Here is a 19,308-nt window from a genome sequence, read left to right as displayed (position 1 = left end):
CAGTATTTTCTTTGGAAATACAATTTGACCTCTTTGAAACAGTTTCAGAGTTTGTAAAGTTGCTTCTAAAATCTGTCTTTTGAAGCAGCTAATTTTTTAGAATTTACTAAAGTCAGTAGCTATTCATATGGCGCCACGTCTCTAGAAACCGCAGGCAAGTTATCTCCTTACCCCTCGCGTCATGACTAATTACACAGCTGGCTGCTGTGAAAGCCGGTGTTACCAGAGCTGATGTGCAGAGGTAAAGAAAGATCGACGCGCATGGAGTTCCAGCAGCCTTATACACTGGGAAAACAGTGCTCAGAGAAGAACAACGCTGATAATGAACTCGCATAACAACATAGTGAAAGTCCATAATGGCGCTTACCTTCTACAGGTTTTAAACATACTGATGCCTGCTAATAACATGAATCTCACAGCACACCTATGTCATTATACCGTATTATTATTTTAATATTATGAAGACAGAGAATCAAGTTGTTAGAAAAACAAACAAATTTATAATAAAGAACTGAAACCAAATTTTTCTGTTAGCAGTGCCTAATACCCTGTTATCACCTGAGAAACCACAGACAACGTAAAAAAGAAATAAAACCCATAAATATATCTCTGCCAAAGCATAGGAAGTGTAAAACCCAGAGAGAAAAGGAACCTGAGGGTCCCAGGAAGCGAGCAGCAGTGTTCCCAGTCCCACTCCAGAACTAAGGCTGCTGAACCCTCCTTTTCTCTGCTGTTGGGTTTCACAGGTGATCTTAAGGAATAGCTTTTAGCAACCTCTTCCAGCCATTGCTGTACCTGCTGTATTTAGGAATCTTCACAGAGGCTGTCAGAATCTGTGAAATCCCACTCTTACTACTTGCGAGGCTGTGGGTGGATTGAAATGGCCAGTTTTCAGTAGTAGTTTTGTGATGGAAAGTAGTCTTCTACCAAAAAAAAAGAGTTGATAAATGTCTGTGGTTTAAAATACTCAGGTATCTTGTTAGCAGCAGCTTTCAAGCTTCTAGACCTGACCACCAAAGGAAATGGTTTCTAAATGGGTTGAGAAGAGCAGAGTACTGAACTTTCATTCAGCTGTGTCGACACCGTGCAGGCTGAGTGTAATGCTGAGGGTTGGTCTTTGCGGGATTTGCAGGATTTGCTTTCTGTGCAGCCCACAGCTGAAATGCAAAACTTCCCATTGCTTTTCTTTAATCACCTTTTCTACATTTCTTCTTCCAACGTGCTTTTTGAAAGTGGGAGCATAGGAAAAAGTAGGGAAGGGGATAAGTACGTAAAATATTAAGCCTACATTAAATGAGAAGTGTTGTCTTTTTAGCAATAGCTATTGCTGCCTCTCTGATGCTGTTCACCCAGACTTATCAAATCAAACTGTGCAAAAAAATGTTGCTGTTACAAGTTCAAGTCCCAGGCTGATGTGAAAGACCACATTTGAGACATAAAATTCTTCTATAAAAAGGATGCTATCCTTGTACTGTGGGGCAGAACCAAACCTCCTGCGTTTGAGGAGTTACCAATGACCTGAATTGTCAAACTATTTGGGGCAAGTAGCTGTACCCAGCTCTGTGTCAGGTCACGCAGGAAGCAAAAACAGCCAGACGCCCCGGTGAACGTAAGGATGTTCTTGGGTAGACAGCTGTCACTGCAACAACTGGCTCTGTGTTGCATGGAACCGTTGGAAGTTTATGGAAGGCAGAATTAGCTGCAGATCCTCTTAGCTAATGTCTTAAACAAAAGTCATTAACAAATTCCTAAACATCCCAGACTTCAAATTCAGCTTTATTATTTACCAACGTAACTTCATCACCATCCTCCTGAAGAAGAAAGTGTTCTGGGCTGTTACTGTCTTTTATTTCGCTGTTTGTGGTAGGGGATTATTTTTAGTTTTGACACTGACAAAACCTGCATGTTTATAACAGCTCTGAGAGGGTAATTCTGAAGATTAGCTGTGTTTATTAAGTGGGTTGTTTGCAAGAAACAGCTCTGCTGGCCCTGTGTGTGGAGCAGTGTTTGCTTATTTTTTTCAGGCAGTTCCTCCCTCGCTGGCGTTGGCATTACTTTGTTACCGCATAAAATCCTTTCTGACAAAGCAGTCATCCTGTGTGATCTTTGCTCAGTTTGCATTTTAAAATGGCTTCACAAAGGGCTGTAGCTGAAGGGCTACTCTGTGTGTGCATGTGGGTAAGGTTTTGCTGAAGAGAATAAAAAAAAGTGACTTTAGCTCATCAAAACTGTGTAGTGGCCTGTGGTACCATTTCACCGAAGGCTCTGCACGGTGTTTTCCTCTCCCTTTTGGGGTAAAAGCAAAATGCTTAGAAATCACGTATGATGCCCTTTTGGCATGGAGTCCAAGTGCTTGAAATGAGAGGGTTGGTTTGTTTTTGGTTTTGTTTTTTTTTTTTTTTTTTAATTTTTCTGTCTCAGTAATTAAACTAGTCTGATCGTATAAAGTTTTCAGTGAATTTGCTGTTAGCCCAGTTACTGTAAAACCCTGCTTTGCTTTCTTCCTTCTCCTCGGTCTTGTACTCTGGGAATGAAAGTTTACCTCTCCTGCTTAATTTAGCATCTGGGCTCTGTCATATAATTTTTTTTAAAATCCTTCTTTGCAGCAGGTTGATTTTTTCCAGCAAGCTAAATACAACTGGTTTGTACCCTATGTCCTAAGTTGGGAAATCCTGGGTTTGTGAAATCATTAGTGGTGCATAAATGTCGTAGTCAAGGCCTGTGTTTGTGTAGAATTCCCTGTTGAGGTGCATGGCAAGTTCTGCAGATGGACCAGTGACAGTTTGGGATCGGAACTGACTGGCCGAAGCAGGACCCAGGCCTTCAAAGTATGAAATGCCATCAAGTATTCTTGATTTCAAGAAGTTTAAAAAAAAAAAAAAAAAAAAAAGGTACGCAACATCTTTCACAATCAGGCCCTTATCACTCCAATGAGAAATCAGTTACATTAGGTAAGGGGAGCTCTTGCTTAAAAAGCCTGGTGCCCTTTCCTGCCCTTCTCCAAATTAGTCATTAGCTAGTCTTAATTTTTCTAGGGTTAGTAAACGTCAGAGCTCAATTATGAATTTTATGACTGGTGGGTATGTTTTTTTGTTGAAGTTCTGGGTCAGATTATGTCATCTTTGTGGTTTTTGGCACTGCTAGTGAAAATAGAAGCACATGGCAGGTAGATGAGAATCGCAGAGGGGACGGGGAGGGAATCTGTGAGCCTGAGGCACAGCAGCGCTGCTTCGAGCAAGAGCTTGGGAACATACCCACGCCGTGTTCCTTTCCTGTATAAATGCAGGCAGCAGAAACAAGGCAGAGGTTTGGGGACAGGTCAGCTTGGTTTGTTCTTGGCCTCCCTGTTGATCGAGGGCTGTGTTCACTGAATGGAACGCTCCCAGGCACCACCAGGTACTGTGAGGGCGTTTGTAAGCCGTTCAGCTGATGGGTCCAAGGTGAGTGGGGAAGCTGGATGTACCGTCCACGTGAGATAGAAACCTTAGTTCATAAAAGATCTCAGAGCACTTTTTTGAATCCAATTATTCTAGCCAAAGTCTAGTGTTCCACCTCCTTTAATTCCAGTTTCAGCTGGACTCTGGTTTTGTAACTTCCTGACCTAAACACTTGCAGTACTGTGTTGTGCGTTGTCAGGACTTCACTGTTGCTGCTCTGGGCCAACGAAAAGAACACTAGCACTCGCTTTACCTACTGCCTGTAGTACTGTGAGCTTTAATTCCTTATTTTCTTGGTGCCATTCCTGAACATCAGTAGACTTAAGGACTCCAGGAAGACCGAAGTAGAAATGCTCAGAAACGCTGAAGTTGGCATGTTTTCTTAATGACATCACTGCCTTGCAAGACTGCACATGGAGCAAACCTACCAGGTTCCTGTTCAGATAACATAACTAGGGCTTTAAAGGAAACACCTTTAACTACGCAGAATATTTCAGTTGCTTGATGAGAGGTTTTATCAGACAAGCAAGACATTGTTCAACATCTGCAAAAATCACCTTCTGTCAAACTCATTCCCTGGGTCCAGGCTCTGAACACGCCTGCACTGGAAAGCAAATGGTGGCGATAGCCATCTGCAGAGCTGTGCTCAGCATCGCCCTTGTGTTCTACAGGGCAGCGCGAGAATGAGTTGTCGAATACCCTCCCCCTGCCCTGCAAATTAATTTGACTATTGAGTTTTCAATAGACAATTTTTGAATGGAAACATTTCTGAGCTGTGGTTTATTTATGTTTAGTTCCGCAAATACAACTTTCTTCTGCCTGAAATGAGTCTGTCTGGCTGATCTAATTCTCTTTTTTCTTCCCTCACAGGATTTGACAGGCGGAGCATTTGAAACAAACCTGAACACGCTGAACTTGAAGGAAGGGATGGATTATTACCACTTCAACTAGAACCCAAGGTAGGACAGGGAGATTGAAGCTGTGTCACCCTCTACATATCTCTGTGTAGGAAGACCAAAGTGTTCAGCAGTTTATAATTTTTTTGGTAATTTGTGCTTTGTTCAATTAATCTTTCTGCCGAGTAATCATTTTCTAAGGGAGGTCCTAGTTGCACCACAGATAATGCTGTTTGCTCATTTCACCATTGCACATCACTTCTTTACCAAACTCAGTCTGATTGATTGTTAAATTGTCTAATTTAAGTAACCATCAAGTACAGGCCATAAGATTACAAGACGACTGTTACCATAGGGAAGCCTTAAAAATGCATCAAGTAACTTGAAGTAATTACATGAAGGACTATTACGCGAGACTTTGACTTTTAGCTGAAGTGAAACCTGGAATTTTTTTTCAACTATGACATAAGAATGACAGACTTATCCACAGAGATACTTTATGTTCTGGAAGATTTCATCATCACTAAGCGTTGCCATTCTTAACTCTGAAAAACAATTCTTTTAAGAGACGAATGCAGCAAGTCAGGTTTAATACTTCGTGTGTACAGCAAGCGCAGGCCGAATGGCTCCAGAGTTGCAGAAGTATAAATCATTGACATCAAAAAAAGAGCCAGGTCATTTGTGACAGAAGTATGAAGAGAAGCCGCCATCTTGTGGCTACAGATAATGACTTTAAAAACCTGAAAACATAATGAACCTTTGTTGCCTTCCTGTGGCATATCTGCACAATGCTTTAGGACATAATCTCCGCCTCTTGTTTTGTTAAACAGCGCACTTTGCAGCTCCTGCCGAGGATCCAGTTTGTCAGGATGCTGCAGCACAAACTCTTCCAGTCCAACGGCACCTGACCAAAAGCTCTGGCCTACAGAGCAGCACTGGCGCCTGTGACTTCATTATGCTGAACTCTACAGGAGAGAAAGAAAAAAAAAAGAGGTCACGTGAAGTAGCATGTATCGCTGTTTTAACAGCGTCCCCATCATGTAATTAAGTAAACTAAATGGAGAAGAAACTATGGACATACACTGCTGTAATATTTACAGTCCTTATTAACACCTTAATTTTTAACTACCCTTTAACAAATTTTATTTGTACAACTTTTAAAGGATGATAAGTGTTGATTTCGAATGACATTACGAAAAGGTGAATGAAGTTAATGTTACGCTTGGCTTCCTCTCTTGTTTCTCCTCTGTTCTCTGGCTGTTCTCAGCCCTGGAAGAAGAGCAGAGTGTTGTGCACTCTTGTGTAGCACAAACTGGCTGCTGGCGGGGACATCTGGGCAGCTGTGAAAGTCTTTCAAGGGCAGCGAGTATCACTCTTGGAGTGACCTCCAACAGTTCTCAGGGCAGGTGCAGGCTTAATGTTTTGCTAAAAGTTGTATTAACTATTTGCTTATGTTAAAAGAGGAAGAAAGGATAAAGTTCCAAATTCAGCCACCTAACTTCTAGATTGCACGTGATGCTATTTGTAACAGTTCCATCTGAAATACCTGCATGTAGATTTGACTATTTCTTATTCCTTTACTTATATCAGAGACAATTGTCTCCAAACTTGTCAGGCTTCTCAGCCTCCAATAATTAAGGAGTTTGAAATAAGGTTTTTTGAGATCAGTGAATTAATCTTGTAACATCTTAATTTTGAACATATTAGTTGACTAGAAAAACCTCAACTTTTGGTCTAAAAATATTGCCTTGTATGGGCGAGAGCTTCAGATTCTTGTTTTCCAAAATTACAAAAATGTTAGTTGGTTTCTTAAAATTGTACTAAAAGCAGAGAACTGTAGATATCACTTGGTAAGGACAGGAAGATGAGCAAACTGCTTTGGGGACAGCGGGGGGGGGGGCCTGAAGGTTATTCAGAGATGTCTTAAGTAGTAGTCTTCTGGCCAATTTTTTAAATAGACTTTTTTTATATATATATTAAAATAAATAAAAAAAAAAATAGTATCAATGAGAATTCAAAACATAGGATCTTCTTACATTAGGAAGCATCTTCAGAGTAAAGGATTACCAGACTATTACCCAGGAAGAACTGGCTGACCTCACAGACAGATAACGTACTCGCGCAAAGAGCCAGTCCCAGAGGTGCTCTCAAAGCTCCGTTACCCAAGCTCAGCTTTAGATGCTCTGGAGAACAGACCTGGTGACTTTCAGCCACAGATGCTGAAAAAGGCTGACGCAATTCTAAATGGAACTGTGCAGGGCAACAACATAAGGCTTTGCATAATTCTAGTCATGAAAATAAACTTAATGGTGTGCAAGTATTTTAGAAAACGAAGGGAATGAAGATCCACCCTATTAGGAAAATCTTAGGAGAGACGATTGCACAGGTGATGTTCCTGAATTCTCAAGTAATTACAAAGGACAAAACTTTCTAGAACTATGAAAGCAGAACAATAAAAATTTCAAAGGCCAAGAATAAATGGATATACCACTATTTTTAAGCTTAATCAGTTTATGGAATAGATTATCTGCTGCGGATGCCTGTGATTGATACAAGGGAAGTGGCCTTGGGTCATCAAGCATTTTCACCTTGTCTTGTATTACTTAAAGTAAAAATAATTTGTGTTTGTAAATTGTCATGTTAACACGTGTTCTCTAAAACAGTAGTAATTGAGCCCCCTCCTCTTTGGACAGAGAGGAAAGGAACCTCTCGGAACCCCTTACCAAAGCAGCACAGTTTGTGCTTGTGAAATACTGAGCAGGTGGGCAATTCCAAACTATCGGCATGCATTAAGATGAAATGGGACCTACATATGGCTATACTGGCTGTCCTCTTCTGAATGTATTGACTTTTAGATTGTATTCTTCCTCTTAGGCAGCGTTAGAATTCTGTGGCTTGCACAACCACGTTACAATTTTGTTGTTGAAATGAACGGGGAAGATTTTATCCTTTTTCTTTCCCCAGAAAGGGCAGACGAACAGTTTTTGGAACATCTGCACTGTATTATTTCATTCTTGCATTTTGTGTGAGTAAGATGTCACACTACAAGTCTGGAATGTTTTCAAGAAATGAGACTGGAAGGGCTTAAGACAAGAGTCTCCAGCAATTCCGTATATTCTGTAGTTAGCTGTGAGGACATTCCTCCTAGTGCACGCTGATATATTCATGAACCAGTTGAAGAACTGCATCTGTCGCACAGAAGTACACAGTAGACCTGGTGGAACAACTGATCATTACTATGTTTCTTTGCAAACCCCCTCAGGAGCACACTTCCATACTTTACCTTGGACACCAGCTGCGGTTTGGGCACTTTCATGAGGTCACAGAGACAGTTGCGTTTCTCCCTTACTACTGGCAGTTCAGCTTCCCTGCACGAGGAAGTGTTTTCCAGTTAATTCAACAATTCAAACCTGAAGTTGGCTACATGCATACAACTAAGCTATCCATTTTATTATTATATTACTATGTATGCATCTATACTTTCACGTACAGTTCAAAACGTAGAAGTTTTTGTTGTGTCGCATTTTAAGAATCATGTCAAATTTTTGTAAAACTTAAGCGGGATACACCAGAAATAAATACACAGCAGGTCTTCCAGAGGTGACAGTTAACTTATACAGTGTCTGAGACTATTCTTTTAGATTTCTGTATTCCAAAAAAAATAACACTTACTCATACAACCCTTTTGACTAGCAGTTCACTAATTTATTCTCTAAATTTACAGCTCCTTATTGCTTTAGAAAACTTCACATCAAGAATTTAAATAAATGTCACTGGATTACTCTCTGAAGAGGCTTTCTCCTGAAATTGAAAATACAGACCTTAAATTTGTGAGTCTTTAAAAAAGTATCTGAAATAGCATGATGTCCATGAGATAATTTCCTCAAGAACTGTCAGTTACAAAAAGTCCCCAAATGCCAAAAATCAAGACAGACAACATTCTTTTCCTTGGAAAAATCTGCCACTCTAACTGGAATGCTGTGAGACTGCTGGTATTGCTCACCAATTCGGTAGATTTATTTTGTTTTTCTTAAGTAACAACTGTAAATGAGCTACTAAAAATGTAGCTTGGCACATAAACAGAGTCCAAAACTAGAGAGGAAAAGCATAAAGGGAAGTTAGAAATAACCTGAACTACTTTTTTTTTTTTTTTTTTTGACACCTTGGACAATTTGTCAGATATGATACTGGAAACCTTCCTGTAGCTAAACAGAATTTATTATTTATAGAGTAACTTGTTTAAATTCTGAATTACACAACTGTATGATAAACTCTCTGTAGTTCCAACAAGGAACAAATATGCATATGCCAGTAATTATCATCTTCCCCCAATATTAATTCTCATTTGGCTTCCTGATATTAACGCTTACTGTAATTCAGAATTTACTGTGATTGGTTTAGCACTGAGCGAGCTTGAGAATAACAAGCAGCTCGCTCTGACACGCAGCAATGACTTCAAATATCTTCTTTTGTAAACAGTTCAAATCTACCAAGATAAAACAATTAAGTTTTAAGTAAACTAGCTCATCATCTTTAATCTTAGCGCAATGGACATATTGCAACGGGGAGCTTTGAGCAAGCCCTGAACTAAGAATAAAACAGGAGCCAGTCACACCTTAAAAATGACAAGCTGAAAACAGACTATTTAGTTTTCTGAAGTGGTTTTCAGGAAACATTTTGCTTTGTTTTAGTAACCCATTTGTGCGACCACCACTTTTTCTGTAGCAATTTGGTGTGTGCCACTTCTAATTTTGGTATTGTAAACATCCCTTTGTGACAGCACTAATCTAATCCTACTCAATTGTTTCTGTTAACAAATTCTTTCTGTAACTTCTGAGCAAGCCTGCTCTTAAATTCAGATTGCATAAGCGAGCACTGAATCACCCTAAACACCAATGTGCAGTTAAGCAAGGCATTTTAGCAATAGGCAGAATTGTTGATAACCCATTCTTCAAATCTGAGACCGTTACTCTAATTTTGTACTGGACAATTCAGAAAAATAGCAGCAGCCACCCCTTACAAATGATAAACATAGTTTTCTTTTCCCAAATACAAAGTTATTTAAGCTCAACCACAGAAATAAAAGAGAAATTAAAGTTAAATATTAAGCATGCAGTCTGAAAATATGCAAACCACAACCTGAAGGTATGTCTGTTCTTTGAACAGCTCTAGGTCAATTTTATTTCCATGAAATGTCAATGAAGACAAAAAGCATTTAATATAATGGCTAAATGAAATATGTAGGTTTTATATCTGTCTATTCTCATGTTTTAACTTTGACTACTGTTTGAAGCAGGGTGTTGGGCTGGACCCATAATCCAGGAGAGTCATCTGTAACAAGGAAAAATGCTTAACATGGCAGCAAAACTAATAAACTATTAGTACCTTAAAACTGTTATTTCCTCAAACACCTGAGGCATGCGGTCTTTTCTAAACTTTTCCAGGTGACTCTAATGTACAATGCTAAAAATTTGCCAAAAGGGAACAAAACAGGGCCAAAATTATGGAGAGTATTCCCTCCTCCTGCCACTTCAAAGGTGCTGAGGAAGGAGTTCCTCCTGCCCCTGAAGGACACGCGTGAAGAATGAGCCCCTGTTCCCCTGCGCCTGGAAGAAGCTAATGTTACAGGTAACAGTGGGTAAAAAAACCAACTACGTTATATAAAAGTGGTTGTTTAATTCATGCAATCATATGCTTGGGAAACATCTAAACTGTTCCAATTCAAAATATTTGCTTGAATACGTTTGTAGCATTTTGAGTAATTACATTTCATGGGAGATTTGAGCTGTTCTGCTAATTCTGTTGTTTTCCAGCTTGCAGAGATCCTTCCTCTCCCAAAATCCTGCCAGTGTTCCTAAATGCCAAGAAACTGTCTGTGCAGTTGAAGTTTGACTGTTTGCACAGCGCTGTCTCTCTCTCTCTCTGTTTCATGGACAATTTCCAAGATCTCCTCCCTTTTTATGTTGTTAGAAAAATATGGGTATTTTACTTTATCTAGTGGTGACTTTCTACATACCGCCTCCAGTGGGACAATATACTAGATAGTTCTAAACAACTGAAGAATTCTTTTCAGCAATGCTTTTCTGGCCCAGAAGCAATAAACAGCTAAAACTACAGTATCGTTTCTTACAGCTTCCTTGCCATCAGCTTTCAAAGGCATCGACTTTTTAACTCCAGTGGTACAAAAATTATTTCCGTGCTTATTACTATCTGGCAACAAATTCACCTACCAGTTGGTATCGCTGAGTATGGTCATAGCCTCATCCATAATGGCAGGATCAACGACGTCGCTGTAGGTTATCAACATTTCATACACTTGACTGGCTGTTGTTTTCCGGATCTGTGGAGAAGAGGCAGAGGAAGCTTCGTGAAGTATCGAGTGCTGTAGGGAAGAGCCCCGGGCCACTGCTGGTACTGGTTCCTCCCACTGACAATCATTTTATGGTGGACTCTGTTTACTACTCAGAGCTACAGCCTCTCCTTGCCTCTGATAGCGATTTCCTGCAGGAAGGGACCTCGTTCCTGTACCTAAAGGAAATTCATGCTATATATTTTCACTAAACTTTTGCAGGATTTCAGATTAAGATCTGTCCCCCGCAGGGAATGAATTCAAATGTTTGGCCCAAGTGGAACATCTCTTTTCTTGAAACAACTCACTGAGCCAAAGTCTGGCTCTAACTCTGGTTGCTGTAGGCTCACAAAACAGATTTCCCAGTCTGGAGACTGTAAGAGTCAGCAAAACTCTTTAAAAACCTGGTGGGATATAGATGATGATGCGAGTAATGTTAGCTTTTTACACTCTGGGTTCCGGAAGCAGTTAATTTGCAAGTATTTTTCCCAGAGCACTGTCTAGTAGTGATGCTGGTGTGCATACAGAAAAAGCTGCTAGGCTGGTTTGTGCAGTACAGTGCCGAGAAAGATATTAAATGGAAGTCAGCAAAATTGCAACAAATTCTGTTCTTTGGTTTTTTAGTTGGGTTTTTTTTTCCCCTTTGTCCCCTGAGAAAGCCTGATGATAACTAAAGGAAGGCAAAGAAATTATAGGGTTATTTCTGGAGTAGTAGTGCCAAATTAAATTGACCTATCTGTAAAAACAAAACATATTTATGATGGAAAATACCAATAAACTATGACATTGAAATGATCTCTCTTTGGTTCTTACACTGTGCCCTTCCTGCAAAGGATTCTTCACGTAGCAAGTACAGGCAACATGGAAACAGTTGGAATAAAAATCTGAGGCAACAAACTTTGCTGAGTACCGTATGATTTTAACCTTATCAAAAAGTAATCAGCAAAAGTAATCCATGTTAGAATCAACAACGTTGGTTTGCGTTGGCCAGACACCAGGCTCTTCAACGCATTCTCAAACCACTTGAAGACTCGGGGGTTGCAATAACTTCTGACAGCCTTCCTTTCTGCTACGCCACTCGACTATAGCTGCAGCTTTATGGCTGATGTAGCAGCGCAGCTGCAAGTCCTTGCTTACTCACAGGAACATCCCCGAGTTCCCAGGTGAGACCCCCCGTATCGAACCCCAACGCCGCAGAGAGCTGCTGTACGTCTGGCTCTCGCAGCCGCTGCAAGTCAGGGCTCCTAGGTCTTGTACAGTGAAAAAAAAACCCCAGACCTTACTAGGTCAACAAAAATTTTAAAGGACTAAGATAATAATTGTCCTACATATCATCATCTCTTACACAGACTCGAAAGTAATAACTCAGATTTTTGTGCCCCATTTCAGTTCTATGAAAAAGGTAACTTCTGAGAAACTTTCTGCATTGCACAAGCTTTCATCACACCTGACAAAAAGAACAAATATATTTTTTTTGAACCAGAACTACTACTGTGTTGCTACTATCAGAAATACTGCAAAACTAACAGTAATTTATCTGATTGGAGCTTTCAAGCACTAAATGGTGAACGGATCTTCACCCTGCTGAGTGCTGTGTAAAAGAAACAAATGACGTAGGCACCTAAATTGCTTCTGATTTAAACCCGCAAGGACAGAAGGTGGAAAAGCAGTACGTGCTGCAAAGATCCAGGTGGCAGCATTGCAGGTAGCAGAACCTTGAGAAATAAAACCTATTATAGACATTGATATCCGTTAAAAAGAATGCTGCTTTAATGCACTTCAAATTATTTTTTTACTTGTCAAGTATTTTAAACAATACATTTGATAATATGCAATGTCTTCCATACTTACTACAGGGAATGGATGGCAAAGAAGGAGAAACAACTGAAATAAAACTTTTTCTCTCATGTCTCCTTGAAATTGAATCAGGCCACAAAACCTAGAAAACGTAAGGGAAAAAATAGATCTAGTGTTAAAACCACAAAAGTACATTTTGGGGATGAGAATGAAGCTGTGTATCAGAAAGAAGGGCGGGAGGGGAAGCTTTGCTGCCCCCGGAAGGCTCAGTGCTGAGTGCTGTGGGAAAGCAAACACGGAGGGGAGTGCAGCAAAACCCGTGAGGGCTCCCGACATGCCACACATTGCTGCCAAGTGCAAACGTGGTTTTAAAGCTCCTGACCAGCAGCACCAGTCTGTGCGCTAAGCCCCTCATCTGAATCAACCCCTCCAGCGACAGCAGCAGTGCAGGGCGGGCTGTGCTCGGGTGACGCAGTCCAGAGCGAAAGACAAACCAGGAACATGGGCTACATCTCATTTTAGGCTTTCCCGTACGCTTAAAATACTACCAGTAAAGAAATGAAAGCCCGTAAAATCATTGCTTGTCATCGTTACACCGCAATAATTTTGCCAAGTTTCTGCCAATGACCCTTCGCTCAGCTTTGCAATGCTTTGTCTTTTTTTTTTTCCTTCCCTCCTCATCTCTGCTACCTGAACTGAGGGCTTTCACCCTAAAGCCAGACAAGTATTCTGCAGATGTTTTCATCTCTTTCTAGTGCACGTAAAACATCTTATCAAGCATATATATTTTGCACTGACCGAGTCAAGCTCTCTATAAGCAAAAAGCAAATGCTTCACTGCATCTTTAAGAGTATCACCAACATTTTAAACATAGTTCGATTTTATCAGCTCCTTCATATGTTTTCATCCCAGCCACCCAGGAGTACAAGAAACTCTCACAACCTTACGTTACACGCATTTGTGTGCAGTTTTTGGTTAAATCTCACCTGAAACAGACTCAGCTTTTACATCTGGTACGTACTGTACTTAAATGTTCTTCCCTTTTTTATAAGCAGAGAAAAGATTACTTTATTTTATCTACTCACACTCCTATGCTGGAGCGAAGCTTCCGGATGTCTTTGGATCGTTTGATCTCTTCTTTACAAAGGGTAAATAACTTCACTGCAAAGGGATGGCTGCAAATGGGAAAGAAAAACAGATGAGCAATAGATTTCAGTAGAATTTTGAACACATTTAATGATTGTAAAGATGCCAAATTAACATTCAAAGGAGAGGAAAGACACAAGGCAGAGCAGTACACACTTCTTCCACAGCAGCACCCCCTGCTTTCGGTGGACCTTTGGTAAAGACGCAGGCGAGTCTGGCCACCATGTCACTGGGCCTTTTCTTTTTAATAGGGAAGAAATTAGTATTAATTGTTTACATTGCTACTACCCGTATGCTGAGGAGTGGCCTACATGTACCCAAACTGATTGAGCGTACGCATGATAATCAGCCAGCCACGGCTCGTGTTTACAACAAAGTGTGGTATGATCAGAAATACGGTGTCAGGAATGAAAATATTCTATAGTCAAATAAAAATTATTTAGTCTATGTATCATTGTGGTGCCTTGGTCGTTCCCTATGGTCTTCAACCAAACTTTACATAAAATGGGACGAATGTTGTTGTTCAACGCTCTGCCATTTCACAGCCCAAATTCCTTCAGTGATTCCAGACACTGTAATTAAACACAGGGCTTACAGTTCTGTTAAGGGTACGAGTCGTGAAGCCATCTTTAAATATATTTAGCAAATTCTTTTCTTTTTCCACACAGTCTGGGAAACGCGATTCTCACAGCTCTTTCCCAGACACTCGTACAAACACAAGTATTGTTAGTATATTCCAAGGATCTATTAAAGAAAAGTAAAGAGGGAATATTGCTTTTATGTCAGTGCAAATTATTTATACTTGCTACACTCAAAGCTGAAGTGCCATAGATGCAAAAGAAACTATTTTGTATTTGTCTAGTACACACAATTACTTTTACACTGCATATTTTGGAAACCTCACTGTATTGTGTATGTAAAGCAGAAAGCAAAAATACTAACATTTAGTTTCTGCTACCATGATTCAAAGCTGTGGATAAAAACTACTCAAAAAAGCTGCGTAATCTGTTGAAAACCAGAATATTTAAAACAAGATGTTTATAGGAGTGACGAGATGTTTTGTTACGTTAATACACCTTGTTATATATAGTTTTCTAGACAAGAGTTAGTGAGTTTTAATTATTTTAAAAAAATTCTTAACAAAATACTGGCATATACTGGCAAATATTGACCTGGTTAAAAAATGGAGCAACAAACCATGGAACCATTAAGCTGCAGAAATGCTGTCTACAGCTGTTTCAGTATTGTCCCGAAAACCACACTAAGAGAGTAGATAAAATTGCCAAGTTTTCAATGTTGATGACGAGGAGACTTCATAAGACATTTTCAGAGCTGCCAGTGGCTTTCAGACAGAGAGTTGGGGGGGCGCCGATTTAAAATGCCTCCACCAGGTGCTGAAAGGGCAAATTCCTTGTCCCCCCGCCATTGCCTGCAGTCACACCAGCACCGGTTCCACGTTTCCACATGTTAAGGAGCATGATAAGCATGGAAAGGATGCGTGTAGGAGACACACGGTGAGAATGACGGATGTCTGCATGAATGAGTCTGTGTCTACGGACATTGATTTGTCTGGGTAGATGAGGGAAGAGCGTATCTGCTCTCTTAATATTAAGAGGAGGTGTGTTTGTTCTTACCTTGGTGAAATTTCTCCTCCTCCCACCGCCAATTACACAAAGACATTGTGTAGACAACTAATTACAATACCTGCAATGCATGCCTGGCTTTCAGCACAGAACAATGGCAATATAGTGAATTAGGTGTGATTTAAATTGGTTGAACAACAGGGACATTGCTGAGAAGTAGAGCAACAAAGAGACCAATTGGAACAAGAGCATCTGGAATAAATTTAAATACACGTAACCTTATGTGCAGCATTTTGTGTTTAGAACAGATGCACTTTCTGTCATTTGCCAATTTCGCATTTGTAATAACTAAACCTAACCTATGTGTGATCTCAAATGACTCAAATAGCTTGGCCTCTTTAAAGGAAATTGAGAAAATTCCTTCTCCTGTGTGGGCACAGTGCCAGCAGAAACAGAGTCAGCATCTGGGGAAAAGGGATCCGTCTAAAGCCTTTACGTTATGTACACTGGGCGCACGCGGCACTGCGAAAAGGTGCGGGCTTTTTCCTCTGAAAGGTGAGCTGAGTTCCAACAGTTCAGCTGGGGTGGTGGTGAAACCAGAGGACAGCCATCACCATGTTCTTTACGGTTTATTATGCAATAGCGGTATAATTGCTTTAAAAAAAATCCACAGGAGCATGTAATACATAGGCACCATTAGTCAGAGATCAGTGGGGACACATACCACCTTAAAACACTGTAAGAACACCAGAAAAATACACATATACAATGCATGGACACTCCTGCTGAATATATAAAATATAGGCACATAAGAAAGAGAAACACCACTTTTACTTTATTCCAGAAAGCATTAGATCCTGAATTGTCATTCAAAGGCTATTCTGTGCACGTGGTACCGAGTATTGGACTAACCTTACCGCACCTTCCAAGGAACTAGCACTCTACCTGGGCGCTTGGCAGGCTGAGCATCTCTGATGAGCTGCAGAATGACTCCTGCAGCTACAGGAGCCATGACCAGAAAATAATGCTGCAGCAGCAGCCTTGCAAGTGGCTCCAGTTCACTCTCCTTCATTCTCCCTTTCCCTTGCCCACTGCCAGGTGACAGTCACCACTACCTTTTCAGAGTGGCCACCAGTGAGTTTAAAAAAGTCTGATATGCTCTGCTTTACTTACGACAGCTTTCTCTCAAGCACATTGCCCTTGACCTCCAGCAGTCTCTCTGATCAGTTAATGCTCCCTACATTATTATGAATACAGCTCACAAATTCGCAATGTACACCGAGATGAAATCATGAGGTTTTGGGTTGTGCTGCCACAGAGAAGAAATGCCATTTCAGCTGGGAAGTACGGTGCTGTTTGGGGTGGGAGGGCACGCAGGGCAGGGAGTGACGCTGCAGTTTCACCTTCAGGCCAGTACTGCTGCCAGAAGAAACGGTTTCCCCCTCCACTTCCCTCCTCATTTTGGCACAATTTGTAAGCACACAGCAGAACAGATCGAGGAACTACCTCAAGCTGAATTTTTAACCTGGAACAGTTCTCTAATGCCATTCATCATGTAGCAATACAAACCGTTCCTGCCAGTTCGAGGGAGGAGGAAACTCTGATGCTGGACACGCAGGTTTATGCCAGCTTCACACGAATAGGAAGTAACAGCCTGAAAAATGGGAGGCAGAGCTTTTTTTTTCATACCACAGATTCAAACTAAGCCAAGCACAACAAAGAAAAGCCACTTCTGACAGTCTGTTGATTACCTCGGTGATACTAAAATGATTCGCTTCAAACCCCACTGTACAGGTATTTACCCTATTCACACTTCACTTCCCTGCTGGCAGGTTCAGCAGGGCCCTGGCAGCGAAAGGACCCACGCGTGACAAATCAATCTCACTTTAAACGCGAGCATTCACAGGACGATAATGGAGGAGAAACACCCAGTGGTCCACTTGCCCTTCTGCACAGAGATCACAAGATGAGGCACAGAAAGCTTCACAAACGCTGAAATCCATCTACAGAACTGTGTCAGCAATGCCAAGCTGCGTATTTCAAACTTCATGAGCTGCGTGGTGTGATGGGGCAGGAAAATGCACCGCGGGCTACGCCTCTGCGGGGCAGGAGTGACACCATGTGGCAATTTGCTTTAACAGGAGCACTGAGCTCCTAACGAGTGTCAAACTAATTCAGCCGACAGCTATTAATCCTGTTTAAATTAAGAAGTGTAGGATATGACCTGCTCTGGACTGCTAATGTTTTATTAGGAAAAAAAAGGTCCAGGACAGTGCACATTAGCCATTTGAAACTTCAAAATGCATTTGCAAATACATTTTATAATGTGACAGTTGACTATTAAGTGCTGGTGCAGACATAATCCTGATGCCAGACATCCTACAGCCCAAGTTGCCTTGCTAAAACTCCACTCAGCCCAGTGTGGTAAAACACAAGGGAAGGAGATGAAATGGGAGGCAAACACCCCCAAGGAATGCTAATGTTTCATTCCCAGCTTCTCTGAAAAGTTTTTCATTTGCTGTGCAACAAGCAAGAAGTGCACTGCAGAGCCGAAGCAACAGGGAAGTTGCTCACCAGCAGTAAGACTGTTTTCTAAAACAACCGTGCACCTCCTCCCTCTTATTACAGGCATACGTCACACCAAAGTATCTGAAACTGCACCCACACATGGCCTTTTCATGCTACCAAGCAGAGCGCCTCAATTTTCAGGCTTACTCTGCATTGTATTTCTACATTTTTACAGCATGCTTGTCCATATTCTTCTCTGCAAAAAGAGCAGGTGTCATCCAAGAGTGAGGGCAGGCAGGTCTCAGAGCCAGGATCCGGGTTTATCCATCCCTAACTACACCCAAATGACACACGCCAAAGTAAGAAAATGCCAACATTGCACCTGATACAATTTTGGGCTCACCCATCTTGCTCAGCTGACCCGCACACAGGCTCCTGGAGCACTGCAGAACCCAGTACGTCAGGTTCTCTTGGCTCTGCGTGAAGTACACGCAGTAACTCGTTCGTGATTACCTCTCGACCGTAAGGTACCTGTATTACCAAAATCTGCCACATGCAGGAACTAAATTCTCCCACGTGGGAGACACAGACTTTACCTGGGATTTCCAGGCATAATCTACCATCTTCCCCAGCAGGCAAGACTGAAGCCTATGTGGAAGTCCCAGATCGCTGGCGTGATTACCAAACTGAACAAGAACTATTCATTCCATCTGTGAGTATTTGACTAATTTTAAATTCCCATTCAAAAAGGGACGGCCAAATTTGATTTAAGAGGTTAAATACAAGAATAGATTCAATTAAAACTTTCAGCGTGATAAAGGCTTTTCAAATGTATATGCTGTGAGCAATTCTTGAATCAACAGATTCCAAATCCAGTATACGTGCTCGTAGGATTGTACAGTTCTGCAAATATCTGTAGATGTGCCAAGATGCTGCCTGTGAGGGTTTGTGGAATATATTTTAATATTACTGAAATTAAAATCACTCTCTTCTGAAACATCTGCAAAAAAGCAGCATTTCACATTGGAATATCTTATTCATGTTTATCCATTCCCGAACAAAATACTTTCCAGAAGACTGAACTCAGTATGGAAAAGCTGAGACATGCCTTTTTTGTTCTTCTTATTAGGATCTTAATTAACTTCTTTGGTGATATTCGCATTAACAAAGGCAGTGGGGTTTTGGAAACGCTGGCTTGTAGGCATCTACTTTGCAGCATCACAACAGGCCACTGCCATTGCTAAAGGCTCACAGAACAATAATGACTGTACTCCAAAAAGCATGCACTTTGGGAGGTAGCCACGGAAAGAAGCTAAATGGATCTGATACTGGCCCAATTCTGCCAGGTGAAACATGCAAATTGAATTTGAGCAATGTACTGGTTGTTAAACAATGAGCCAATAACCCACTTCTACACCAAAGAGGGTCACAGACTTTATCAAGACCCTTTCAAGACTTTTTGGTCACAGCTGCCCCACTCCAGGAGAATGAAAACACAATGTTATATCCATATACACACGCACTTAAGAGTCCACACGCCCACACCTAGAGCAACATTCAGCAGCAGTCAGTGTAAGATTTAAGAGGCCTGT

The 19,308-nt window shown here is 41.0% G+C and overlaps 2 protein-coding genes across 5 annotated transcripts in view; one reads left to right on the top strand and one right to left on the bottom strand.

The window, feature by feature from the left end:
- B3GNTL1 (UDP-GlcNAc:betaGal beta-1,3-N-acetylglucosaminyltransferase like 1) overlaps window positions 1-10,572 on the top strand; it is a 133,264-nt gene extending 122,692 nt beyond the window's left edge. For 2 of the 4 annotated variants that reach the window (XR_008579739.1, XR_008579740.1), the window contains exons 12-16: window positions 4,308-4,396; window positions 7,596-7,771; window positions 8,058-8,163; window positions 9,778-9,961; window positions 10,147-10,572. Coding sequence is in view for 2 of the 4 variants with exons in the window: in XM_054846536.1 (XP_054702511.1) it covers window positions 4,308-4,388 (81 nt within the window). In the remaining 2 variants the exon portion in view is untranslated. Of the gene's footprint in view, window positions 1-4,307; window positions 4,397-5,163; window positions 5,303-7,595; window positions 7,772-8,057; window positions 8,164-9,777; window positions 9,962-10,146 lie in introns of those variants that run through there. The other 2 variants (XM_054846536.1, XM_054846535.1) reach the window with 1 other exon arrangement.
- The window catches only part of TBCD (tubulin folding cofactor D), a 131,241-nt gene continuing 116,825 nt past the window's right edge, over window positions 4,893-19,308 (bottom strand). Inside the window, exons 36-40 of the mRNA XM_054846521.1 lie at window positions 13,565-13,654; window positions 12,534-12,621; window positions 10,564-10,673; window positions 7,617-7,701; window positions 4,893-5,298 (exon numbers count right to left, since the gene is read on the bottom strand). Of these exons, the coding sequence (XP_054702496.1) occupies window positions 5,287-5,298; window positions 7,617-7,701; window positions 10,564-10,673; window positions 12,534-12,621; window positions 13,565-13,654 (385 nt within the window). The 3' untranslated portion in view covers window positions 4,893-5,286. The remainder of the gene's footprint in view (window positions 5,299-7,616; window positions 7,702-10,563; window positions 10,674-12,533; window positions 12,622-13,564; window positions 13,655-19,308) is intronic.

This window comes from Grus americana, chromosome 18, assembly GCF_028858705.1.
Source record: "Grus americana isolate bGruAme1 chromosome 18, bGruAme1.mat, whole genome shotgun sequence".
NCBI classification, from domain to species: Eukaryota; Metazoa; Chordata; class Aves; order Gruiformes; family Gruidae; genus Grus; species Grus americana.
The sequence above is the reverse complement of the archived record's forward strand: the minus strand, read 5'-3'. Positions and strand labels throughout refer to the sequence as shown.